At 48.7% G+C, this 26,188-nt stretch overlaps 1 protein-coding gene across 1 annotated transcript; it reads left to right on the forward strand.

Annotated features, from left to right (window-relative positions):
- The first annotated feature begins 637 nt into the window (after positions 1–637).
- LOC132324370 (TOG array regulator of axonemal microtubules protein 2-like) lies at positions 638–13,884 on the forward strand. The gene is made up of 11 exons (XM_059840417.1): positions 638–734; positions 1,463–1,595; positions 3,220–3,325; positions 4,053–4,288; positions 5,809–5,961; positions 7,078–7,195; positions 8,155–8,258; positions 9,619–9,823; positions 11,003–11,219; positions 12,068–12,154; positions 13,545–13,884. The coding sequence occupies exons 1-11, from the start codon at positions 638–640 to the stop codon at positions 13,778–13,780; spliced, it is 1,692 nt and encodes a 563-aa protein (XP_059696400.1). The 3' UTR covers positions 13,781–13,884.
- Positions 13,885–26,188: the final 12,304 nt, after the last annotated feature.

Genomic DNA, 26,188 nt, shown 5'->3' on the forward strand with positions numbered 1-26,188 from the left:
CCGAGGGCAGCAGCAGGGCCCTTAGGAGGCAGCACTCAGCCCGAGGGCATCACGCAAGGCTGTCTGCACTTTCTTTGGGAACTTCCCCTGCCTGCCTCTGGAACAGGAGAACAAAAGCAAAGCAATACTGGGTTTTTCTTGTTTCTTAGGGGAAGCAACACTGCAGTTTGGTTTTAAGCTAGAAGAGGGTAGATTTAGATTAGATATTGGGAGAATTATTTTTAAATAAGGGGGTGAAAAGGGGGCAGGATTTGCCCAGAGAAGCTGTTGCTGGTCCATCCTTGAAGGTGTTCAAGGCCAGTTTGCATGGGGCTCTGAGGAACCTGATCTAGATGAAGGTGTCCCTGCTCACAGGGGTTGGACTAGATGGTGGTTAGAGGTGCCTTCCAACCCAAACTCTCTAGGACTCTCTGATTCTGTGATCACTGTCCCATGTTAGCGTGCCATTGTTATACTCAAAGTTCTTTGGGATAACAAAGAGATGTTGCCCAGCTCCAGCAAGTTTTCTGGCCCTTTCGATCGCCAGCCTCTCCAGCTGCCTCCACTTACAAGCTCCTCTTTTGTCCCTGCAGCCTTTAGCCTACCACCTGTCGCTGGCACAGCTCCTAGTGTGCAGAAGAAACACCCTGGTAGTGCCATGAAGAAAAAGGTCCTCAGGAAGCAGGACAATGTGCCCTTACTGCCCAGTACACCCACCCTCCAGGGGGATGGCAGCTTCCCACGCAGCTCCTCAGGTAAGCCTGCTCCATGGCAGCTTTTTCCTGCTGGGGTTTGTCCTTGCACAAGGAGCACAAACTGCCTCTTGCCTCAGCCAGCACAGCTGGGATCTTGGGTCCATAGCCTGTCCTGAGAATGAACAGCAAATCTACTTTTGAGTTCCCCCAAAAGTGGATAGTCTAGAATATTTGAAGTCAATGGAAACAGAGGTCAGGTGTGAAGGGTCAGGTATGGCTGGTCCCTGGTCGGTGCTCTGTGGGGACTGAGCTGGGCCCAGCAGGGCTGGCTTGTTCAGGCTTGGCTTGGTGCTGTTGCGAGGCAGCTGCAGGTCTTTCCTCAGGGAGCTGCAGAGTGCCCCTGTCCTCAGGGCTGGGGGAAATCAGGGCGCTGAGAGAAGAGAGGCCCCTGAGGGGTTCCCTCCTGGGCCAGCCAGTCCTGCTGTCGGCACTGTCTGGCAGGGAGCGGGAGCTCTGCGGCCTCAGGAACCTGCCGCTGGCTGTGGCACCTGTGGCACTTGGGAGCTGGCGCTGTGGGGGCAATTGTCAGGTGCAGCCTGGAGCTGTGCCCAGCTGGGGGAGGCTGGGAGCAAGCAAGGAGCCCCAGGAGCCAGCCAGCAGGGAAGTCTCTGAGCCAGGGGCAGGATGTGCCACACGGAACCCTGGCTGGGAGATGGGGCTGCAGGCCGCGCCATGGCGGGGTGCCTTGCCCGGGGCTGCAGCGCCCACGGCCGACCCTCTCCTTACAGTGACCTCGCAGACGGCCACTGGGGCCAAGCGACGAGAGGAGCCGCTCCGTGGGCACGGGCAGAAGGACAGAGCCTTTTCAGACCCACCGCAGTCCTTGCAGGAGGCACTCTCCATGCTGGGCAGCGACGACTGGTAAGGAAGGCCCCGTTCCCTCGGTGTCCCTCTTAGCGTTAAGGTCGCTCAGAAGCGTGTCTTGCTCGTGCCTCGGAGCGCCGAGAGCCCCGAGGGCCAAAGGGCACTGGGGAAACCACTGCAGAGCAGGGAGAGCATCAAGATGGGAGAGCAGCCTTTTCTTGGCCTTGCTCTGCAGCAGTGCTGCAGCTGCAGCAGGTCTGTGCTGTTTCCTCCCTTTGCCTGCTGCTCCATGGAGCTGCAAAGGAAATGCTGAGGGAAGAGAGAAAGCTGTGGGATGAGATGATTTGCTGGCTGAAGGCAGAGGTAGGATGGCAGCAGTTTTGAGTGTAGAGATTTGGGTGCCTTGGGCCGCTGGCCCAGGGGGACAGTAAGATTCCTCTCTGCTCCCACTGCTGACAGCAATGGCAGGGACTCCTGCATATGAGCCCCAGAAGCAGCTCCAGGGAGCTCCTCTTTCTGAGAAATGGACTGAGTTGTGCTTTCAAGTCCCTCAGCCTGCCTTTACTCCTGAAGGGCTTGTGGCAGAAGAGAAGGAAAAAGAAATAAAATCCTCGAGTAATCTTGCACTTTTGGAATTCAACTTTTCCTTCTCACTGCTTCATATAGGCCTGAGATGTTTTGTCAATACTCACAATGGGTCCCAAAATTCTATAGAGACAGAAGGAGGCCCAGAGGTGATAACCCTACAAATGTTGCTGATATTGGTTGTCTTTTTGATGTCTGGGTTTGCATCCACTCACTGATGGATGCTTCATTCTCACAGGGATAAGCATGAACAATTGGCCACAATGCATCTCCTTTGCTTTGCCCTGTCTCTTCTGCTTTCTCTTCCCCATATCTCTTTGGTGCCCTGTGAGGTGCAGAGAGCTTCTGCAGGTGTGGGGGGTCCTGATGACACTCGGGGGTGCCCGTGGGATCAGTCACCAGCCCTGTGCTGCAGCCCTGATGCCTCACACACCTTCCTGAGCCTGAGGGCCTGCACAAAGCACGTGCTGAGAGATGGAGTTGTTTGCACCTTCTAGATAACATGTTGCTGTTGTGGGGGTTGTTTTAGGAAGGAGTGTTCTGGGAAGAGCCAGAGTTTCAACAGTTCTTGCCCAGGGGTAGAATCTTCTGGGACATCCTGCTGTGGTTTTGGGGAATGTGTGAGGTGGAGTGGAGTGGGTGACACACAAATCTGGACTGTAGAGTGGAAACTCAGCTCCAGCGTGACAGGGCAGACTCTCAGTGCTGAACTGCCTGCTGGGGCTGACAAAGAAGGAAAATGCCCCAGTAACAGCCCAATGGGACTGTGTCTCAAGGACAGGTAAAGGGAGGTGACAAGAAACAGCAGCATGACCCGGCCTCACAGCTTCTAGCAGTGACAGAGGCACTTCATGTGCCAGAGATTTTCAGAAAGGACACAAATGAAGACTCTGAAAGCCCTCTCTTTGCCTCATGGATTTGTGTATGCTTTTGACAGCCAGAGCATCCTGTGGCAATGTGTTCTGTGATTTGATTAAATACTCCTTGAAAAGCACCTCCCATGGTTTGACTGAGCTGCCTGCCTGGTCATTTCAGAGGGTGCTGCCTAGTTCTTGGGTAGAGAGAAAAATCAATCCTTTTGGTACTTGCCTTTCAGGGAACTGAAGGAGAAGGGACTCTTCAACATCCCACGCCTGGCTGAGTCCCATCCAGAAGTCCTGCTTTCCAGACTTCATGAGATTTGCTTGGCAGTTACCAGCGAGGTGAGAACATTGCTCTGAATTGTCCCCCATACTTCATACACGGCTTGTAGAGTAGCTATGTGCTTGTTCATCTCCATGTGTGCTCAGGCACTGCCTTCATTTCTGGTTTTAGACCTTCTATTTCTAATGTCTGTCAGCTATCAGTAGGATCTGTGTGTACATGCAGCTGTATTTACTGGTAGGTCAGGTGTCTGGCACTTGTCTTTGAGTGTGGTGCCATTATAATACAAGGCAGAAACTGAGACACTAATGACATTATATGGCAGAGTCCCAATCTCTGCCCAAGCTGTAATTGAACACTGCAAATGAGGCTGTAGATCTGAGCCTGTGTTTTCTGTTTCCTGTCTGAGTGCTTAAGGTACAGGAGTTGCTTTTTTGAACAGGAGCACTTGACTGTTTTATTTTTATGACTTGTGCCTTTATGGTTTGAAAGCATCCCTTACTTTATTTTGCTTCTTTGTTTTTCAAATCAAAGGGCCTAAAATCAAAGCAATTGACATTATAGAAGGGTTAAGTAGAACACTTCAGTGAAACATTTTCTTTATGCCTGCAGTAAGCAGGTGTGAGGCCAGAAATTGATGCCAGAGTAAGTGCCTTTCTTGGGCTCTTCTGCTCTTTCTGTGCTTTTATGTTCCTCTATACACAGCAGGACATGCTGTGATTTCCTGGGAGTTTTCTGGTTTTCTTTTCAAGGTGATTCTTATGTTTCCCCTCATGACTTCCCCAGGTGACCAACCTCCGGTCCAAGGTGTCCTGCTCTGCAGTTGTCACTCTGGGAGAGCTCTTTGCCATCTTGAAGAAGGACATGGACTCTGAGGCGGATGAGGTTGCTGTGGTCCTTTTCCACATGGTGCAGAACTCCCCAGAGTTTATTCAGAAGGCAGCCTGTCAGAGCCTGGGGATGATGGTAGAGAACATGACTCCTGCACGAGCAATGACTGTTCTCATGGACAAGGGAGTCAAGTAAGTTCTTCTTCTTCTTTTAGTGATGTTCTTCACCTTCCAGTGTGTGGGTGAGGGAAGGGATGAGAGAGAGAATGGGAATGCTGGGAGGGAAGGGTTCTGTATCCTGTATCTTCTGGGGATTCAGTGACTTAATTCTCTGATCAACCTCATTGCTTTCCTCTTGTCACCTGTTTCTGCCCTCCTGCAGCCCATTAGGTCACAGAATCACAGAACTGTAGAATATGGGGAGTTGGAAGGGGCCCATCAGGACCATCAATTCCAGCTCTTGGCTTTGCACAGAACAGCCCAAGGGTCACACACCGTATACCTGAGATTGTTGTCCAAATGCTTTCTCAACTCTGTCAGGCTTGGTGCCGTGACCACTGCCCTGGGGAACCTGTTGCAGGGCCCAAGCACCCTCTGGGTGAAAAACATTTTCCTGATATCCAAACTAAAGCTCCTCTGATGCAGCTTCCTGCTGCTTCCTGGAGTTCTCTGTCAGAGTTTCCTTGATGTGGTGAATGGAGGGGAAGTGGAAGTGCCTGCAAGGGCTAAGGATAGAGCCTTGTGCTTTTGTGGGAAGAGGGACAATTTCAATTGCAGCTGTGAGTGCTGTTGCATATTTTGCAGCGCTAAGCACAGAGGCCCTGGGGAAAACCACATATCTTCATGATGCCATTAACCTGAGAAATAAGGAGGGTCCTTGCTGGGGTGTGGAGCACATGGGGGAGAGTGTGCTGGGTATGGCACAGCCTGCACAGCAGGTGCAGCTCCTGCCAAAGGGAATCTTGTTTGAGTGTCCTGGCCTTAGAGCTCTATGTTCTATTCAACCTGATGTTTCATGTTAGCCTTGAGATGATGAATCACTTTCCAGGCACCTTCACAGGTCGAGTGCCATGGGACAGCTGAAGCAAATGCTGCCCTAAGTGTTGGTGCTGGGCCTGATAGTCCCCAAGAGACAGTCTCTAGAACAGGACAACCTGGCTAAACTGACTGGCACCCTTTCCTCAGCTTTGCAATAGGGTAAAACACTCAGATGTATCCCTTGCCAAGGCTCACAGAAGAAACAGGCTGCATTGCTGGATATTCTGCAACTTCATGCCCCACAGCATGTTTTCCCTGCATTTGTTTTTTCCCAGAGGTCTGCAGATTTGGGGATGAATGGGTGGAAAGAGCCTCATGGTGCTGCAGCTCTGTGTACTGGGTATCCTCTAATGGGTCAGCATGAATTGTCCCTGATTTCTAAATAATTCATATGTGATCTATTACTTTAGTTTTTCTCCAATGAAATTTTGGGAAAGAAATGGAGTAACAGATAGTGCAGGGAGACTGAATTCTTCCCTCTTCCATGCAGGCAGTCCTTCTGTACAATGCTAACTTAGTGTTTATCTGAGGACAGAACCTTCTGCAGGTGTCTGAAGCTGCAGGGAGAACCCAGGCTCCTTCCCCCAGCAAGGCCAGGGAGCACGCTCTGGCCAAGGCCTGTGCTGCTGCTGCTCCTTGTCCCTGTGCCCCAGGGTTTGCTCTCTCCTTCCCAGGAGCCGCTACACCCAGGCGCGGAAGTGTGCGGCCGAACTCCTCCTGTCCTTGGTGGAGAAAATGGGAGTCACCAAGCTCGCGGGCACCCCCAGGGCTGAGAGGCTGGCACAGGTGGCAGGGACACTGGCTCAGGACTGTCACAAGGACACCAGGTAATGATCTTCATTTCACCTCCAAAACCAGGAGAACCGTTTTGTGTTGGGCTATAAAGGCAAAACCACAAAAGAGTGGAAACTCAAGGAAATAATAAGGGACCTCTCTGTGTGGATAAGGGTCATCAGATCATGGAATATGCTGAGTTGGAAGGGACCCATGCAGGTCATCAAGTGCAGCTCCTGGCCGTGTGCAGGACAGCCCAAGAGTCACTCCATGTGCCTGAGAGCATTGTCCAAACGCTTCTTGAGCTCTGTCAGGCTTGGTGCTGTGACCACTGCTCTGGGCTGCCTGGGGAAATGACTGTACTGGGTAACCTGAGGTTGGCCAGCAAGAAGGAGCATTGCCACCTTGCTGTGACTTGAAGGATTCTTTACTGAGATCAAAAGAGTGCTCAGATTAGCCAGTCCAACAGTTTAGGTTGCGCAATAGAAAGCCAAATGTTGGCTAATGTTCGTCACTGAAGGATCCCAAACATCTAGTTCACATTAACTTAAGACTTCCCTAGAAATAGTTCAGAGGTATTTGGCAACATATTCAGTCTTTCTAAACCTCTTCTGCAGATTTCTAGAATGCTGTTTTCTGTGGCTCAGTGACCTCCAAATTTCTTCTTGAAGAAAACTGTGGTTTCCTAGTGGCAAAATCACCCCAAACCACTAAAATCCCCTTACTTTGATGATGAAATTCCCATTAATAGCTGCCAAGAACACCAGAGCAACTAGCTGTCCCTGTGCATACATACAGTATAGAATAAACAAAAGCAAGGATGAGGTGAGAAAGGTAAATTACTGTGCAATGGCAGTAGGACACTGCTAATAGGCTCTGACAACAAAGCAGATTTGTTTCGCTTGTTCTCTGGGATCATTTGATCCCACAGAAGCACACCCCCAGTTTCAGAGAGAAATGGTATTTTTCTCTTGCCCCACGTTCTCCTCTTACCTCTTGTGTTCAGCTGCAGCACTGGGCAGTGTCAAGTGAGGTAAATCTCCCTCTTTGCTGAGTAGGTAGTGCCTTCTCATGCAAGCATTGCACCTGATGAGTTTAAGGCATCAGCCTCTTCTGTTAACACTCCTCCTTGGTTCACTTTTCTATTCTTTCCTTCTTTCCTTCCTTAGGCATTATGGACAGGAGATGGTGAAGATGTTACTGAATAATCAAAAATTTAAAAAGATTTTGGAACAATCTCTTTCCTCACATGACCTGGAAGATATCCTGACAAGAATTAAGAAGAAAGTAAGTGCTTGGCAGGAGGAATATATCCTTTGTGCAAGTATTGTGCCTGCTAAAATGAGATCAAACGTACCCAATGTGTCTTTCTCTCATTCCTCTTCTGCTGAATCACTTTGCTTCTGGGAATGAGCTGTTAATCCTCAGCCTCTTCATCTGCAGACCACAGAGGAACTGCAATTATTAGGGGAAGAGTGGGGTTTTGAATACTTTGAATATTGGTCACAAAGAAGAAAGGGAAAGAGGAGAAAATGGGTTTACACTCAGTTTACGCCCCCACCACACTCTCCCTACTCTGCCCGGAGTAAAGCAATTAAGTGGGAATGGTGCTTCTGAACATAACAGAGTCTTTCCAAAAGAGACTGGAAGTAGCAGTACCAAGGAAATTTCCAAACATAGAAAAGATGTCCAAGTCAATCCTAGTTACTACGATTGCTGTCTGTCTTTTGGGAATACTGCCCTGCTGTAAAGCCCTGTGGAGCTGGAAGAAGCTTAGTGAATTCAGCACCATCCAATGGGAAATCATGTGTTTGTTTGGGGGGGATTTTATTCTTTTTATCTACACTACAGAAGGGAGTGTGCCTTGGTGCAGGAGCAGGGAGAGTAAGCGTTGAACCAAATCAACTTCCAGCATAATAGGCCAACCTCCAAAGAGTCCAATTTTTTCTGCTGCTTCCTTTAAGACCACTCAGTGCCTGTCAGTTTGCATTATTCCCATTTATGCTCAAGACTAATGAATTTGGGAATTTAGACTGCTGCTCAGTGTGGTCGCACCCATAATCTGCCTTGGGCTACTGAAAACACAGAGTTGGCATCACTGAATCTCTGGTCTTTTTCTTGTTGTAAATTAGGAAATGTTTCCCTAAGCCTTGGTAGCAGTGATCCTGGTTCTAACTTGTGTTTTAAAGAGGGAATTTCCTATTTTATTTTCTAAAGATTCATGAGGTTTCTCTATGTCTTTGTAGGGGATGGAAAACCAGAAGGGTGAACACCCATCTGTCAAGGAGCCGGTGAAGGAGAGGAACGATGGCTCAAAGAAGCCCCAGGCCACATTGCCTTCTAGCAAATGGTACTGAGCACTTTTGTCAGATGTGACCAAGCACACGACAAGCTTTACATGCCTCTTCCTCAGGCAAATCTTTCTGCTGGAGATGACCAGTGCCAGAGATTGTTTCCTTTCCCTACAAATGCTCTAGGATTAAAAAATGTCAACTTCTGCATTGTGTTGAACACAACTTCTCTGCAGGGCTTTGCACAAAAATTGGGTGACAAAGAGACACCCATTGGTTGCAGCTCAGACGATCCAGTGCAGTGGTAGTGGCAGTGTTGTGGAGGCTAGGAGAGGGCTAAGTCTCTGCTGCCTGACTTGAGACAAGTCAATCCAACCAGGGTTTTTTTTTCATCCAAGTGGAGTCCTTTTTAGATGGGTGTTTTAATGAGAAGTCCCAGTCTAGAAGCAAGATGCCATTCCCCAAACAAGCAGTTCCCATCCATGTGGTTTGGCCTGGCTGATTCATGGTTTTCTTATCCTGAAACAGTACAAAGTTTGAATAGTAAGTAGCAAGGCAATTCCTGAGCAGCTTTGGTCAACAGGTGTCTCAACGTGGACTTTTTGTCTTGCTATTCCTGTCCTTCATAGAGTTTGCTTGTTGGACAGCATGTTTGGTTTATTTCCCCCTGTGCTGCAATCAGCATTTAAGAGAAGAATTTGGTCCTTGCTGTCTCTTCATGCCAGTGGCAGAGCTACTTGTACCTGTTCTCCTCTGATAACAGAGGGAATTTATTTAGCTCTGTCATGGTCAGCAGTGGCAGGAAAGTGACCACATGCCTCAGTAGCATGGCTAGCATCTTCCTGTGCTCATGGAAGAGATAGGTTGATCCAAGAGGATTATTCCCGGAGGGTTTGTTAAGCTGTGCATCTAGTCTCTAGGGAAGCAAATGAAATGTGAGTGTAGTTCTGGCATGTCTGGCTTCTGTTTCTATCTCTGTTCCTGATTTTCTGGATCCTTCAGCTATGCCCCTGTTCATCTGTTCAGATGCATCTGAGCTGCTTTTCCAGATTGTCATGCCTGGTGTAGAGACACTTCTCCAGAATGATGAGTTTCCTTATTATAAGACACACATGTCCCATATGAGCAGGCATTTAAACTTGGAAGTAGTGTCTCTCTTTCCCCACAAAGCATGCCTTGGAAGGCATCTGAAGATAGATCAGATGCATCTCATCCTTGGTTTTCCTGAGTGAGCAGTGATGAGAATGTCACTTGCAGATTGTCTCCCATAATGATTGTCACGAGGTCCAAGTTGTTCTTCAGAGCCTCATGATTTTCTAGCTTGAAATCACATCATTACGAAAGCTCCTCAAGATGTTTGGCTCACAATTAACTGAAGGTATTATCAGCCAAAGGTCCTAATTTGGTTTTGTTTTCCAGGGTGAAGTCTGCCCCTGGTGGACGCCTCCTCCACCATCCTAAAGCCCAGGTCACATCACCTGCAGCTGTGGAAGGAAGGGAATCACTCCAGAAGCTTTACCATCTCCTGGAAGCCAAGGGGTTTCAGGCACGGATGGAAGGAGTGGCACTCCTCCTAGATCTGTGCAAAACCAGCCCCCAGCTGATCTCCAGTAACATTGTCCAAGTAAGTGGGGTATCTTCATTGCTCCTTTCATTTAGCTCCTTTCCCAAGCCTGTAGAAGTAAAGTTAATTCAGTGTGTCTTGGCACTACATCCTGGCTGTTTGGGACAGGCTGGTCCCTCTTACCCAGACAAATTTAATTCAGGTCCAAGCTTCAGGACAAGTTCTTTCAGCCCAGCTGTATTTGTCTGGCAGGTGCCTATTGCTGCTGTTCATCAGATGATGGCAGAATTTTCTGCTGGTGTAACTGCTGCTGTCTCCTACTCCCAGTTGGGTGAAGTGAAGGGAATCCAGCCATTGAAAGCATGGCAGTTATTCTCTAGACAGCAAATAGGTTTTCATGGGGAAGAGAAGTGTCAGGCTGAGTTGGTTTAAATGAAATGTTTTTAAAAGGATACTTCTGTAAACTCCATCTTGTCTTGCACAGGCACAGCTCTGGCTGCTCATTTCCATCCTCATCCCTGTTCCTCTTGGTAAAATAGTGCTCACCCTTCTTGAGGGGCCTTTTTATCTCTTTGGAAAAGGAGAAAAACAGCTAAGGACAGATCTATCCTTTCTCCTCCCAGTGGCTGCTTTGTCCCTTTTTCCAGAAAATGGTACCTGATGATGTGGCTGTCAAGGGACTGAACCTGCTCCAATGAGAGCTGTAGAGCACACTACATTTCAGAAGTCCACCTGTTAGTTAGAGAAATGGTCTGGATCCGGGAAGAGTTGATCAGAGCCTGCCCATCTCCAGACACAGGTTCTGAGACAGACAAAATAAAAGTTAGATCTCCTCCCGCCACAGTTTTGGCAAAATCATAACTGCCCTCAGTACTTGAGGCAACTGTATGGAAAAATGGGCATGGTAAATATCGGCTTCCATACTTTGAAAGCAAAGGTAGTCTTCTGAATTAATAAATGGAATTGATTTAATGATTTCTAGGTGGAGAGAAATACCATAGGAACTTTTCTGTCCCCAACCAAAATTCTTAAAAACGGGAGAAAATCTTTCAAGCAGCATCAGGTTGCGCAACTATTCCAGTGAGTGGCCCACAGGAAAATGGTGAAACTGTGCAGGCAAGGGCTGACCTGACGGAAAGATCCCTTTCATCTTTTATATTGCTGAGTGCTCATTTCTGCATGCCCTCTTGAAACAAGGACATTTTAATCCAGCTTTCATGTTGTTTGTTCTCTTCACAGATTTTTGATTATTTTGTCCTGAGAATAAATGACACCCACAAGAAAGTGAAGCAGAAGGCGCTGGAGGTGCTGGCAGAAATCACTGGACTCCTGGAAGATGCCCTGAACCCGGTGATGGTCCGTTTGGTGGAAGGGATAACAAAGAACCTGAACTCAAAGGATCCCGGGGTTCGTGCTGCAGCTGTGAACGCACTGGACAAATCTGTTGCTCATTTGGGTAAGGCTGAGCCCTGGCATGGACTCTCCTCAGCTGTGTCTCTGTCTCTCCCACACAAGAGAGCGCTGAGTGCCTTGGGAGCTGTTGCTGTCTGTGGAACGCTCCAGCTGACACCCACCAGAAGCTGTGGAGGTGCAGTCCTTATGCACCATCCCCAACAGGCTGGAATGTGCAGCAGCATTTCCCAACAGTCCCAGGAGCCCTGGGCTCTGTGCTGCTGGTCTGAAGAGCAAGTCCTGGACTACAGCTTTGCTACAATTCAGAGGCAAAGGGGTTTTGGAGTTTGCTTGGGCCCCGTCTGACTTCCCAAATGAACAGCTTTGCTGTTGGCATGAAGGGACACTGGCCCATCAGAGCTTCTGCAGAGCAGCCACCTGGAAGGCTCCACAAGGCACTGGGGGAATATGCCTGAAAAATGGAGTGTTGAAGAGGCAGGTCTTCAGGGGCAGTTTCCACTTTCTCCACCTCAGCTGCTCTGTGAACTCACAAACTGCCTGAGTCAGTGCCTTTCTGTGTCCCAAGTATGGGCTTCTTCCCTTTTTGCTCTGGGATGCAAAACCTTTTCACTGCTTCCATGTGACTGAACTCTTGAGGTCCCTGATGTGAAATGTTTTAACATCGCTCCTGGGACAGCAGACAGCTTTGGATTTACAAATGTGAAAGGAGAGCTTTTCTTTTGGAATTTTAAACCCTGCCAAGTAGGCTGGAAGGAAAGAAAAAAAGGATTCAAAAATCAGCAGAAATCGACTTTATTGTATAAAATGGGGTTGCCCCTGCCCTTTTCCTCCCCACTCTCCTTTCTCCTATGTCCTCAGAAGAGTGAGCAGAGATGTGTGTTTCGCTTGTAGATGAAGTATCAATGATGAAAGAGCTCAGCCACCAATGGAGCCAACTGAGTGGCCAAGCTCTGCTGGAGGTCACGGAGCGTATCACAGGTATGGCCTCCCCTTCTAAGCCAAGAGGTCTCTGAGGGAGTATTTACAGGGGATGCCTGTGAACAGAGAGCAGAGTAGCTCCTCCACATCAGGAGGTGCTGAGCTTGTCCCTCCTGCCCAATAGCCAAGGCAGGTGTATTTGGCAGGCTTTCCCTGGCTGCTGCAGAGCTGTGCAGCCTCTGAGATGGGGGCAGAACCCTCACTGAGGCTGAGCTGTCACTGGGGCTCTTCTCAAGTTCCGTAGTGACCAAAGTCTTTAACTGCATTTAAACTCAAATGAAGTCCCATTTTAAAATGGGGACCAGAACCCTTTTCCTGCTTAGCAGAATTGGTTTTGGGTACTTTCAGGAGCTCTTTCAAAGTTGATGACTGCTAATGGATTAACAGCATAGAGAAAATGAAGTCTCTTCCACCAGAGAGTAATAAATGGATACTACATAACATTTTGCCTGATCAGAAAATAAGACTGGTCTCCTGAGCATTTCAGGTGTTGATCTCTCAGCCAAATCTGCCATGCAAGGAGCTTGTTGGTAGTAAATTTTTGTCTGTGTTTGATACAGTTCAGTTCAGAAAGTGAGCAGAGAGCAGATTCCAGAGACAATGTGAGAAAACACTTGTGTTCTGGCTAAATTTCAGTCCCCTGTGTAGCCTTTTTCTCTCTCTATGCCCCTATTTCAGTGGACATTGTAAGAAAAAATGCCATTAACATTGGGAAGGGAAATGCCATTAAAATGTGGAGATGCTCAAATGTCAGGGCAATGGGGCCTGGGTAATTCTCTAAGACACACGGAGGTTTGAAAGAGCTCTTTGTTGGAAGCCACAAAAGCACTCTGCCAAAGACACCAGCTCGTCACTGCTGTTTCTCATCCAGCTATCAAGCAGGACCCATCTCTGGTGGGCTGGAGTTTTGAAGTGTGTTCTAATACTGCCCTTTGCTGTGGGCCATGGAGCAAGGGGAAGAGCCAGATGAGACTTTTGGCCCCTGACATCAAAGTTACAAAAATGGAATCATCCCTTTTATTAGAAATTTCTCAACTGCCTTTGTAGGATGCATTTCCAAATCTTCCGTGTGGGTTTAGACAATTTCTTAATGGAAATAAAAGGCAATTTGACATTTTATTCATTGTTCATGCAGAAACAAATTGTGAAATAATTTAGTAAAGGTACCAAGTCTGCCACAGGTACAAGGCTCTGTTTGGAGAAATTAGTCCTGAGGGGTTGGTGGCTCTGTTTCAAGGATGATCAGCTGCTTTGCCCATTTCTGGCTCATGGGGCTCTGTGTGCTATTTCACTGATCTTGGCCAGAGAGGCTTCCAAGAAGCAAAACCAGAGGTAGATCCTTGTTTGCATTGAGGTTGATGAGTAAGGAGCTGTGTCTCTGTCCCGGCAGATCTTGTGGAGTGGGTTTATGCCAGGAGCCCTGAAGTGGTCCAGCGCTACGCCCTGCCCGTGCTCTGGTCCTGCCTGGAGAACAAGCCGCTGCCTGTCCGAAGCGCCAACGTCTGCGCTGTGGTCACCAAGCTTGCCTGTGCCCTCTGCGAGGTGATGGGCACCCAGCTGATCAAGTGTGCTGAGAGCAAGCCTCCACACGTGCAGGAAAACCTCTCCAGCCTTTTGGGCTGGTGAAGGTTTCATGTTCTCCAGAAAGCTGACCAAGTTCTGAGTTGGACACCTCCGGATGGGAGTTTTAGCTGTGCCAAAAATGACCAAAGACTAAGGAAGGGTGTGCATCTGCCCCACTCTCTCCATCGCCCTTCCTAGTCATGGCATGGGGGGCCTGAAGCAACTCCAGACTGAGGATTAGGTGAAGATCAAGCATGGATCAGCCTCACACAGAGGTAAGCGGGGAGCTGGGCTACTCTCTGGTGGGAGGAAGGGCCTTGTGGCAGCCCAGAGAGGCTGCGCTCACTGGCAGGGAACACTTGTGCCCTGCATGTGCCCCCTGCAAGGAGCTGTGCTGCTGCCAGTGCCCCTGGAGCTGTAGGGCTGCTGAGCTGTGGGGCAGGGAGAGGAGCAGGAGGCTGCATGTGCAGCTGAGCCATTCCTGGAGAGCACAGGGCTCTGGGCTCCCTGCTGTCCCAGGGCAGTCCAGTGGCCAGGCTGTTCCTGTGGCAGCTCTGGGGAAGTGGGGCAGGATTTTCCCCTGGCCTGCTTCAAGTGTCTGCCAGGGAGGAGCATGTTTCCCTGTGCAGCTCTTTAGAAGCTTCCAAGGAATCTGTTCCATGAAATATGGAGCTTCAGATGCTTTAGATTTTCATTGCAGTCTCTGTTAAACTTTGTGTCTCCCCTTTGCAGGCCTTACTGGCTACAGTCTTACCAAGAGGTTTTCCCTGGATGTTTCTGATGTTCCCTTACCGAAAAAGTCCTTGCCTCCAGAAGAGCTGTTTTTTCTCAAAGATCAGGAAGAGGCTGCTGACTGACCGAAGAGTGTTTCAAGAATAGGATTTATGTTTTAGGCTTTAAAGCTGCAGATGTACATATGTTCTGATATTTAGATGTAGTTTTTAATAAATGTGTTTTGATCATATCTTTAAATTTTGATGACATCATTTTAATTGTATTTATTTTATTGTGATTATTTTATAATCTAAAAAAAAAAAAAAAAAAAAATTACATAAACCGAAGGAGATTGGGAGTGCATCTCACTCGATGTGCCAGTGTCTCACCACGTTCTTTCCTCACTTGCCCTCTCTTCTTCCTCTTTTGCCATGATTTTTTTGTGCTATTTGTGCTGCTCTTTGTTACTTGGCATTACAATAGGACCAACTGTTCACATGTTTGGGGGACAATGAACCCAAAGGATCCTGTCTTGTCCAAAGTTTTCTACCTGGATGTGTTCTGTGCTCCCCAAAGGCCTAAGCAAAGAAACCAAGAGTAGTGTGCCCAAATGGGAAAGCTTTGCTCCTCTGCAATCTCACACAGGTCTGGCTCACAGGTGTCTTCAATCACAATTCCATAGGTAAGAAGAGGTTGTGTATTTCACTGGGGAAAGATGCACTGCTTTGGAAAAGTCATCTGTATGTATATTTACCCAGGACAGCAGTCCAGCTGTGTTGTTTGCAGGAGGATGAGTGGACTGTGAGGTCAAGAACAAGTGACAAGGGTTCCTCAAATCTAAACTGGAGTCTGGGTACCATTCAATCCACAGCTGAGAGATCATTTGTTCCCATGGACCAGTGCTTGCAAGGGTAATGAATTCCTGCATAGCTGGAACAAGCATTTCTGGATTCAGCTCCAGCTCTTTGTGGGCTGCATGATCATTGACCATGCTCCCTATTGTCCTTGGTTAGAGTCTAACGATGTATTCCAATCCTGTCCTCGAGAGCTGTTGAAACCAGGAGGGGCATTGTACTTTTCCTCATCTCCTGTTAATGGGCCCATCAATGCCTTTCCCCATGACTCAGAGATAACTCCCTCTGGGAGCCATTTCTGTCTAATGGACCCACCTCATGACTCATACAATTGCAACAGCCCATTGTGAAATGCTGTGCCCAGGAGGAGGAACTAAGCATCCCCACCTGGATACAATCTGGAGTTTGGGACAGAACAAGAGTTGGGGGGGGATAGAATGTAAGTAAACAAAGCCCAGAAGGTAATCTCACACCTGAGGAATTGCAGCTGTACTAATTATCAAAGATTAGAAACAGGCCTGCCCTTAATAGGCCACAGCTGTGTCCAATAAGAAGAGTGCTACAAAAGAGTGGTTGAGGAGCGAGATGGAGTTTGTTGGCTGTGCTGTGAAGAAGGAGCTATTGCTCTGATGAGCTGCCCATGAGAAATTATTGAGAAGGTATGAGAGCTTTGCAATTAGATCACAACAAAGAAGTAGTCTTTCCACTGGATCTTTGGAAGACGACACGCTTCTACAGGATCACTGCTCCAGCAGAACAACATCTGCTCTTCTAGGAGGACTGCAGCCACTATCTAACTGGACTGCCACCAATACCCTGATCAACAGGGTGTCAGGTTGTATTATGATTCTGTCAGTGGTTTTTCTTTTGTATTACTGTATGTGTTTTGGTTGGTGGGGTTTTTTTGTTTGTTTGTTTTGGTTTTGTTTTTTTTTTTTTTCCTTTTCCTAGTAAATTGTATTTCTAACTTGGAGTCTCTTGCTGGTTTTGCTTTCAAACCAGAATGTCTTTCCAGAAATTATTTTGCGGTTTCCTTTGATAGTCATTTGAAGCTTTTAAATGTCACATTTCAATTTGCTTTGCCTTAAGGAAAGCCACTTCTGGGCCCAGTGGAAACTGTGACCTTTTGACAGCAAATTCCTCATGGTTGCCAGCTTCTGATGTTACAGAAGAAACTGCACGTGATTGCGTTAATTGGGTTTTCTGAAGGAAAAACTCTGTGTATCACATGGCTGCATGTGTTTGCTTAGCTGTGGGTCTAGTCGTGGCCTAGTAAAGCCCAGGCAGGGTGGCATGTTGCAGGGAAAACTGGTCCATGAGCTTATGGGGTTGCCACCAGCAGCAGGTCCTTTGGGGATTTCTCTGTAGACAAAATTAGAGACCTGCTCTATGCTGCAATATTCTCTTAGATCTTTCTAAAATATCCTAGAAAAGGCTGTGAAACTTCACATCTCTTTGCACAGCCACCGTTTGAAGAGGGACATTTTTGTCCCTCCTCAAAGCTATTGCTCTTGCACACCAAAACATGAACATCCACAAACAGCAGTGATGCATGGTCCTCCTGCTGCTGCTGCTTCAAAGCACTGGGAAGTGCAGAGCTGGGTATTACCAATATGAGCACTTAATTAGCATTTGGTGCTCCTTCACCATATCCAGATCTCAGGGCTTTTAGTTTCAAAGCAGCCCCTGTACCGGCTCTAGGGAAGAACAGTAAATGGGAAACAGCAACTGCCAGCCTTGCAGGTGAGTTGGGGAAAACCTGGAGTGTCTGAATCAAAAGACGAATGGGAAGAGTGGAATTGCCAAAGCCAAAGCTTCGTTAGGAGAGCAGGATCAGTTTTTTTTGCATGCTTGCATGAAAATAATTTTGGACCTCCTTTTTGTATCTTGTGCAGAAAAAGGGGGCTTAATAATTCAGTGCTACTTAAAAACACAGTGGGATCTAGCTCTGTAGTGGTTCACAATGAAGCAGACTGCCTGCTTTGTCACTGCCAGCCCTGGTGACCCTGCAAGGAACTGGAGTGTATCCCATGCCTGTTTTACCTCCAAGCAAAGCTTGGTTTTGCTTATTAGTGTGGAATAAATAAAAGAGTAATAAAATGGACAATTAAGCTGGTCTCTTTGGAGGATATGCTCATGCTTTCACATGTCAGTCCTGTACCACATGCTCCCAAGGCTTGTCACTCATCCTGAAATATTTTAATTAAGAAACTCAGATCCCATGTTACACCTGAATAAAATTGCATCAGATCATCAAGAATTCTGTTGGCAAGAACAAGACAAAAGCTTTCTGACACTCACTTGGAGGTGTCCTGGATTTCTGCAACCTTCTGTGAAAAGCTGCTGTAGGCAGAGTATTTGGAGTTGGTTTGGGCCTTTATGAGAGATATGTGGAACAGTCTGCAGGGCCTCTCCTGGCAGAAAACTGTTTGTCCAAGCCCGGGGACATTGAGCTGGCAGAAGCGGAGCAGCCCCACTCCCAGCCCGAGAGTCACTGAGCTGAGCCACACCGGGGAGAAAAGACACTGAGGGGCTCCAGCCCAGCTGCTTCACCTGCCGTGCCACTCCACGGAGCTCTGCCATTGGGAGAAAGTCCATGCCGGATGTGCCACTGAACTTTCATCAGCTGCTGGAGCTACTCCATGATAGCTCCTGTTCTTCCTAAGGGAGAACCTGGGGCCATCTTGGAATGCCTGTCCTGGGGGGATTTTCCTCTGGCACTTTGGGTCTTTGTTCCAGTGGGGGGACGGTGAGGTCGAACAGTTTGATATCTAGAAGTTACTGGCCTTTTTTTCTTGCTTTTCAGGCTTTCTGTTAATAAACTGTTGGGTTTTTTCCACTTTCATCGATTAGTATTCAATTCCTATTGCTGGAAAGGGATTGTTGGAACACTTTAGAGGAGACGACCTATTGCAGAGTGTCCTGTTTTGTCTCAGACTGTGTGAGACAGATGGCTTCACACAGGAGCATCCCTAAAGCTGCTGAGGGGAAGGCACAGAGGAAGACAAACCCAGGATTTCTGAGGGCAATTCCTTGACACCAAACCAACCTGAGTCATCAAACAGCACACCTGACATTTCCAGACATGGGCCAAAGGGGAAACCTTTCAGTGTGTTTGGTCCAGGCTGGGTTATGCTCAAGGCAAAGGTGTGTCAGGGCACTTGGCTCCTTCTCGCCTCATTGTGTCTGGCACGCACAGGAGCCCAGAGCTCCTGCAGAAACCATCGCAGCACTCAGTGGGAGCAGCTTGTGTCCAGTGCTCACATAGAGCTGTGGAGTCCAGCACTGCAGTTCATTGGAATGAGGAACTGTTCCAGCCCTCTTGGGAGGAGCTAAGGAGCTTTGGCCTTCAGATCAGCTCCTTGCCAGCTCTTGATTTGCTGCCCTGGGAGAGCTGCTGCTTGTGGCAACACTTGTTTCACAGCTGACAGCCCTGCTCTGCTGGCCAGCAGCCATTGCAGGAGCTTGTGCTGGTGCCATGGAACCTTTCAGATCTTCCTAAGGAAAGCTCAGGGCAGAACTTGTCAAAAGAGCATTGCCTGGGCGATGCCTCTGACATTAAATCTTTCCTCTGTGCTCTGTGTGACACTAAGTAAATATTTGAGGAAGCAAGTTTGGTGCTCCAGAAATTCCTCAAAACAGTCAGTTAAACTGTAAGAAAACATGATTTGGAATGTGTAATCTGACTTTAATTCATTGTGCAGAAAGCTACAGGAGCACTTCTGAGCTGTGTGTCTAACCTGAGTGATCTTGCCACCAAGAACTGAGAAAAGCGGGAGAGATGGAATCAGCAGCACAAGGATCTGCACTGTGATTCTCCCACAGGCCTGAGGACAGGACCCCCTTCCTCTGGGCCATGGCTTTTTACCCCACATCAAAACTTGGTGCCTCGGATTGTGGTGGTGAACGGGCCCGGCCTTGTCCGGCCCCACGGTGACCTGGGACACGCTTGTCAGGCCTCGGCCTTGCTGAGCAGCCCCTGGGCTCAGCTCCTCCTGAGCTCCTCAGAGACACGGAGTGCTCCCAGGAACTGCTGCTGTCTGACGAGCTCCTGGGCTCTCCTGTGAACAGCCTTGGAAAGCCCTTTTGTTGCCTGAATGGCATGGCATCCTTCTTCTCCCACTGTCAAAGGCAGGCTGCTGACCCACAGTGCGGCCATGACGAAGCATTTGATGGCTGAGGCCCACTCTCTCGTGGCCCATAAAGAGCGCTCCAAAAGGAGGCCCTTGGAGCTCTCCTGGACCACAGGGGCTGCCAGCAGCAACCTCCCTCTGACTGGGGCCTCTCAGAGGCAGCGAGCTCTCAAGTTTGCTGCGCTGGCAGGATGAGCGACCAACAATGGATCCTGGGCCAACAGCCCCACTCCTGGAGGCTCCGGTTTAACCACTGTTAGGCTTGAGTGCTGTTAAGCTTTTAGGCCATATTCCTTTTTAGCCGTGTTCTTTCTGTGCCTTTGTCAAAAGCACCTAAACACACACACACACACACACAGTTCTCAGAGTGTTTCTCGTTTGATAGACTGAATTTTGTTTGTTGCTTTTTTTTTCCTTCTTGTTCCTTAATCAAGTAGTAAGTAGCGGATGTCAATCAACTAATAGTGTGGATGTTGCCAATGAATTTTCTTGAGCTGTTGCTCAATATTCAATCTGGTTTTTACTGAACCTTGCCTGGGAATTTTTAAGCAATCTCAGACACTTGTTCATAACAAGCCTTGGGAGCATGAGGTGCAGTGTTGACACTGGAAAGCAGGAGAGTCATTCCAAAGGAACGTGTTTGCCTGCCCATTTTATTACTCTTCTGTTTATTTCACTCTAATAAGCCTAGCCAAGCTTTTCTTGGAGCAGAATGTTTGTGGGATGCACTACGGCGTTATCCCAAAGCTCTGAGCTGAATGGCACCCAGGCTGGAGTGGAAATAGATTTGAGGAGCCCTTGTCACTTGTTCTTGGCCTCACAGTCCACTCATCCTTCTGCAAACAAGTTGCAAACAACACAGCTGGACTGCTGTCCTGGGTAAATATGCATACAGATGACTTTCCCAGAGCAGTGCATCATTTCCCAGTGAAATACACAACCTCTTCTTACCTATGGAATTTTGATTGAAGACACCTGTGAGCCAGACCTGTGTGAGATTGCAGAGGAGCAATCTCATACTCCTCTTGGTTTCTTTGCTCAGGCCTTTGGGGAGCACAGAACACATCCAGGTAGAAAACTTTGGACTAGACAGGATCCTTTGGATCCATTGTCCCCGAAACATGTGAACAGGGGGCCCTGTTGTAATGCCAAGTAACAAAGAGCAGCACAAATGACACAAAGAAACCATGGCAAAAGAGGAAGAGGAGAGGCCCAGCGAGGAACGGACGTGGTGAGACACTGACACATTGAGTGAGCTGCACTCCCATGACCTCTAGGCTAGCAGGTCCTGGTCCACATTCTCTATTTGGTTTATTGAAATTTAATTTTTTTTTTTTTTTTGAAATCTTCAAAATACAATATATACAATTAAAAAGATGTCATCAAAATTTGAAGATAGAATCAAAACATTTATTCACAACTACATCCAAATATCAGAATATAAATCCATCTGTAACTGTGAAGACTAACACATAAATCCCATTCTTGTGACACTCTTCAGACTGGCAGCAGCTTCTTCCTGAGCTTGGAGGATGGAGCACTCTTTTGGATGGGAGGCAAGGAGAACATTGGAAGTGTCCAGAGAAAACCTCTTGGTAAGACTGTAGCCAGTCAGGCCTACAAAGGGGAGACACAAGGTGTAACAGAGATTGCAATGCAAACCTAAAGCAGCTGAAGCTCCATATTTCATGGGACAGATTCCTTGGAAACTTCTAAAGAGCTGCACAGAGAAACATGCTCCTCCCTGGCCGACACTTGAATCAGGCCAGGGGAAAACCCTGCCCCACTTCCCCAGAGCTAGCACAGGAACAGCCTGGCCTCTGGGCTGCCCTGGGACAGTAGGGAGCCCAGAGCCCTGTGCTCTCCAGGAATGGCTCAGCTGCACATGCAGCCTCCTGCTTCTCTCCCTGCCCCACAGCTGAGCAGCCCTACATCTCCAGGGGCACTGGCAGCAGCACAGCTCCTTGCAGGGGGCACATGCAGGGCACAAGTGTTCCCTGGCAATGAGCACAGCCTCTCTGGGCTGCCACAAGACCCTTCCTCACGCCAGAGAGCGGCCCAGTTCCCACCTCACCTCTGTGTGAGGCTGGGCCATGTTCACCTTGTCCTCATTTGGAAATTACTTCAGGCCCCCCATGTCATGACTAAGAAGGGAAGTGGAGAGAGCAGGGGCAGATGCACACCCTTCTGTAGGCATCCCCAGCTCCTCTTGGCAACTTGTTCCCAGTGCCTCTCCAGCCTCACTATAGAGAATTTCTTCCTAGAAAATTGCTAAGAGGATAAAAATGTTTCTGTAAATGCATCAGCCACAAATGGAGAGCTAAGGAATATCTCTGTCTTCTCCTGGATGTGGGGGGAAACACGGAACAAAGGATGAGGAAAAGACTGAAGAACTTAATGCACTCTTCCCTAGGTAAAAACTGTCAGGATGGCTGGGCCCAGGGAATGGTGCAATTCAGTGGGATTAAATCCAGCTGGCGCCTGGTCACAAGTGGTGTTCCCCAGGACTCAGCACTGGGGCCAGTTGTGATTCCCATCTTTGTCAATGATGTGGAGGAGAGGATCAAGGGCACCTCAGGCAGTTTACAGACCATGCCAAGCTGGGCGGGAGTGTTGATCTGCTGGAGGGCAGGAAGTCTCTGCAGAGAGCTCTGGACAGGCTGGATCATGGGCTGAGGCCACTTGCATGAGGTTCAACAAGGTGAAGTGCCCCGTCCTGCGCTTGGGCCACAGCAGCCGCACGGAAGGCCACGGGCTGGGGGCAGAGTGGCTGGAAAGCTGCCCAGCAGAAGAGGACCTGGGGATGCTGGATGGCAGTGGCTGAACGTGAGGCAGGTGTGCCCAGGTGGCCAAGAAGGCCAATAGCATCCCATCCTGGGATATGCTTTAGTGGTGGCCTTGGCAGTGTCAGGGGTCTCAGGTGATTGGAAGGACTCTATGGTCTTAAAGGTCTTTTCCAATGGAAATAGTTCTGCAATTCTAAACCTCCATTCCTGTTTTGGAAGGATGCAGTTCCAAATAGACGTGCATTTGTGTTTTTAAGGAATTTAGCATTGACCTCTCCTTGAAAGTAATAGGAATTAGGCTTGAAATGTTCTCAAAACACTTTAATTCCTTGATCTTAAGCTGTGTGTTTGAATCGAGGTGCTTTTGTACAGGAAGGTTGGACCATGGGATAAATGCAGGCAATTCAGCTGCAAGGGCATTTGTTTCATCTGCTTTCCTGCTTCCTTTCCCCATGGGTGGCAGATTTGAGAGTATTTGTCTTGTTCTTTGACTTCTGGCTCAGACTTGCTCATGGATGTGTTGTAAAATCTTATCTACCCCTTTGTAGTGAAAAATGCTTGCAGACTGGTGGGAATTGCTAGAGACAAGGCTTACAAAACCAGTATGATTAGCCCAGTGTCCTTGCTTAAATCCAGGTACCCTTGTATTAAAAAGGAACTAACTATTCTAACTCCCCTGCCCCCTCCCCTTTTTAAAAAGTTTTTGTAGCTCTTGGGGCAAGACCTGTGTGCTACTCCAACTCTTTGTTGTCAAATGTGTGGAGTGCTGTGGCTGCTGTAGCAGCAGCCTGAGTTCAGTGGGAACAAGCCCAAAGCACTGGGTCCCACAACAGTGGGCACGGTGGGAGACCTCCCTCTGCTGCCGTGGCCATCCAGCCACGGGGAGAGCAGCTGCTGGGGCTTCCCCCATTCTGCTAACAGCACTGCCTCCAGCATGTGAACTGTATGGCCATGATTCTGCCAGAATGTGAAAAACACATCGTTTGAATAGATTTTGATGTTGTCTGACATCACGTGACTGGAGCAGTTTGGTGGGCAGGACGGTCTGTGGGCAGGGCCATGGCAGGGATCAGTGGCTGGCAGTGGCACTGGCAGTGTTATTTTCCCAGGCAGGCTCCTGATCCAGCTGTGGGGGAAGGCACCAGCAGCTGTATCAGCCCAGCGAGCAGCAGCACATGGAGGAGACCCTCATCTACAGAGATCCCGTCACCCCATTGCTCCCCCCATGTCAGAGGGGAATGATTCTGCCGCAGGAGAAGGGCTGCAGCAGCCTGGAGACTCCTTCAGGCAGGGCTTGGTGCAATCTCCTTCCTGCAGCTATGCCTGGAGGATGTTGGCCTGCAGCAGCGGTGCCGATGCCCAGGAATGCTGCTGGGCTCAGGGGGCAGAGTGTGTACCAAAGCTGATTATATCGGCCCACTGAACACTGGGGGCATCTGATGCAGAGTGCAAAGCTTCTTTGAATGGATAGGAGAGATGAGACTTAAAGAAATAATTTTGCAGTTGCAGAAAAAGGGATCAAACCCCCCAGTCATGTGGGTCAGGCTTAGTTCTGCCAAATCAAGGATGATTAGGTTTATCTGCTCTGTTGGGGAGTATTTCAGAATGACCTGCCCCATGCTATTTACATTAAGAAAATTTGGAATTGTCAGGAACTGCCAGGATCAGAAATGTTTTCAGGCAGATCATGTTTTTGTTGGGTTTGGATGTCTCTGCAATAAAGAAAGTAGGAAATAAACCCCTGGAACAATGAAGTAGAGCAAAGAGGAGTGTTTAGATGGTGAATTTTTTCCTCACAGCCCTTGGCCAATGGAATTTTGGGGTCATCTACTGGGGAGTGCAAAGTTGCTTTTACTTCCACCGCCCGGTGCCATTGTCTTAGTCCCAGTACTTTGATGAGAAGAGAATTAAACAAAATCCCACACCAAGAAGCTGCAACCCAGAACCGAGTGGGAATTACAGAATTAAAGGCCTTGAAAAGCAGCTTTGGAGAGGGCCTACATCCTAGATAGTGTGAAACCCTCAGGCCAGGCTGGGCTTAGGCCTGGCTGCCCTTGAGGAGGGCATGGAAGGGGATGGAGTTGGGGTGGGGTTTTGCAGCCATGGAAACGAGAGATCCATGGGGAGCGTGTCACAAAGGGGCAGCCCCAGGCTGGGCTGCTGAAGGTTGTGCTTGACACGGCCCCAGCGGCAGCAGACGCGTCTGGCTCTGCCTCTCTGTGCCGAGCGCTGGCGATTGGAGTCACCCGGCCTTGTTCTAAGGCTGGGTACCGAGCTCCCGTCGCTGCCAACTGCGAGAGCGATCCCAGATTCAAACCCAGACACTTCTGCCTGGCAGAAGCACGGGTTTGGAGATGGACTTTACTAGAAAAGGCAAGACCACGGAAGGGAAAGGTGAGGAGAGAAGGGAACTATAAGGCCAGAGCCAAATGGAAAAACAATCCCCCCAGATTTCAGGGACAACTGGTCCGTGGTGGTCAGTGCTGGCTCTGTGTAGGTGGCTGACATCTACAGATGATCCTGCAAGGACACCCATGGTAGCACAGTATTGTCTCGTTAGTTTATGCTGCTTTGTCCTTTTTGACAGTGGCCAAATCCCTCATAGTGTCCGCCAGGAGAGGGGCTGTGGCCACAACTGAGCCCAAATTGGAGATGGTCATGAGATGCAAATCCTGTTGCTTTCTTTGCCATCAATGTTGGGTTTCACTACAGATAAATTTCCTGTTCTTCCTCTGCTTGCTGATTTGGTTGAACATTGAGGATGGTATTACGGTGCTACGGAAACACCAATAAGGCCTGCCTGGTGGCTGACAAGTCTTTGTGGTTTGCTGAATTAGCAGTCACAGCTGTGTGGGTTTCTCTTGTGGATTCACAGAAGGCAAGCCTCAAGAAGGAATCTTTGTTCCCCTTTTACCGTTGGAGCCTTCTATCTTTCCTTTCAGTCTTGCTAACCCAATACTATTTATAGTAATTGAACATAGGGTAGTTCCACGAAAAATAAAACCAAAGATATTGTCTCAAAAATTAAAAAAACCCCTTGAATTTCTCACCCTTCAATGCGTTGATGATAAAGCTGGGAGTTCACTGAACCCACTCCTTTTCTTGTGAGCATGGCTCAGCCTCACACAGAGGTGAGGTTGGATCTGGACTACTCTCTGTTGAAGGAAGGGTCTTGTGGCAGCCCAGAGAGGCTGTGCACATTGCCAGGGAACAGTTGTGCCCTGCATGTGCCCCCTGCAAGGAGCTGTGCTGCTGCCAGTGCCCCTGGAGCTGTAGGGCTGCTGAGCTGTGGGGCAGGGAGAGGAGCAGGAGGCTGCATGTGCAGCTGAGCTATTCCTGGAGAGCACAGGGCTCTGGGCTCCCTGCTGTCCCAGGGCAGCCCAGAGGCCAGGCTGTTCCTGTGCTAGCTCTGGGGAAGTGGGGCAGGATTTTCGCCTGGCCTGATTCAAGTTTCGGCCAGGGAGGAGCATATTTCCTTGTGCAGCTCTTTAGAAGCTTCCAAGGAATCTGTCCCATGAAATATGGAGCTTCAGATGCTTTAGGTTTGCATTGCAGTCTCTGACACATTTTGTGTCTCCCCTTTGCAGGCCTGACTGCCTACCCTCTTGCCAAGAAGTTTTCCCTGGCAAGTCCATCTATGCTCCTTCCCTCCAAGCCGTTGCCTCCCATCCCCAAGAGCTCTACTTCTCCCATGGCAAGCAAGATGTTCCATGGAGAGCAGGAGACTGGGAAACCTGGCACCGGCTTGGATCAGGAGATTAGACAGAAACAGCTCACTTCAGAGAGAAAAGGAACTAAGGTAAGGAGACCAAGTTAAGTCCAGTGGGGTAAATTTTCCATTTGTGTCCTGTTGGCAGAGCTCTGAGACCTTTCCCCTGGCAGGAACTGACCCTTTCAGTGAACTTTGTACAGGTCCAGATTTGGCTGTTTAGCTAGGCCAGAAATGATGGGATACCAAGGATGGGTGTGCATCTACCCCCAGTG

This window comes from Haemorhous mexicanus, chromosome 3, assembly GCF_027477595.1.
Source record: "Haemorhous mexicanus isolate bHaeMex1 chromosome 3, bHaeMex1.pri, whole genome shotgun sequence".
Lineage (NCBI taxonomy): Eukaryota > Metazoa > Chordata > Aves > Passeriformes > Fringillidae > Haemorhous > Haemorhous mexicanus.

Excerpts from the sequence above, each read along its gene's own strand:
- LOC132324370 (XM_059840417.1), top strand. The coding sequence starts at position 638 with ATGAAGAAAAAGGTCCTCAGGAAGCAGGACAATGTGCCCTTACTGCCC. Across the intron at positions 4,289-5,808 it reads CTCATGGACAAGGGAGTCAA|GAGCCGCTACACCCAGGCGC; the intron begins GTAAGTTCTTCT and ends TCTCCTTCCCAG. Across the intron at positions 11,220-12,067 it reads CAAATCTGTTGCTCATTTGG|ATGAAGTATCAATGATGAAA; the intron begins GTAAGGCTGAGC and ends TTTCGCTTGTAG.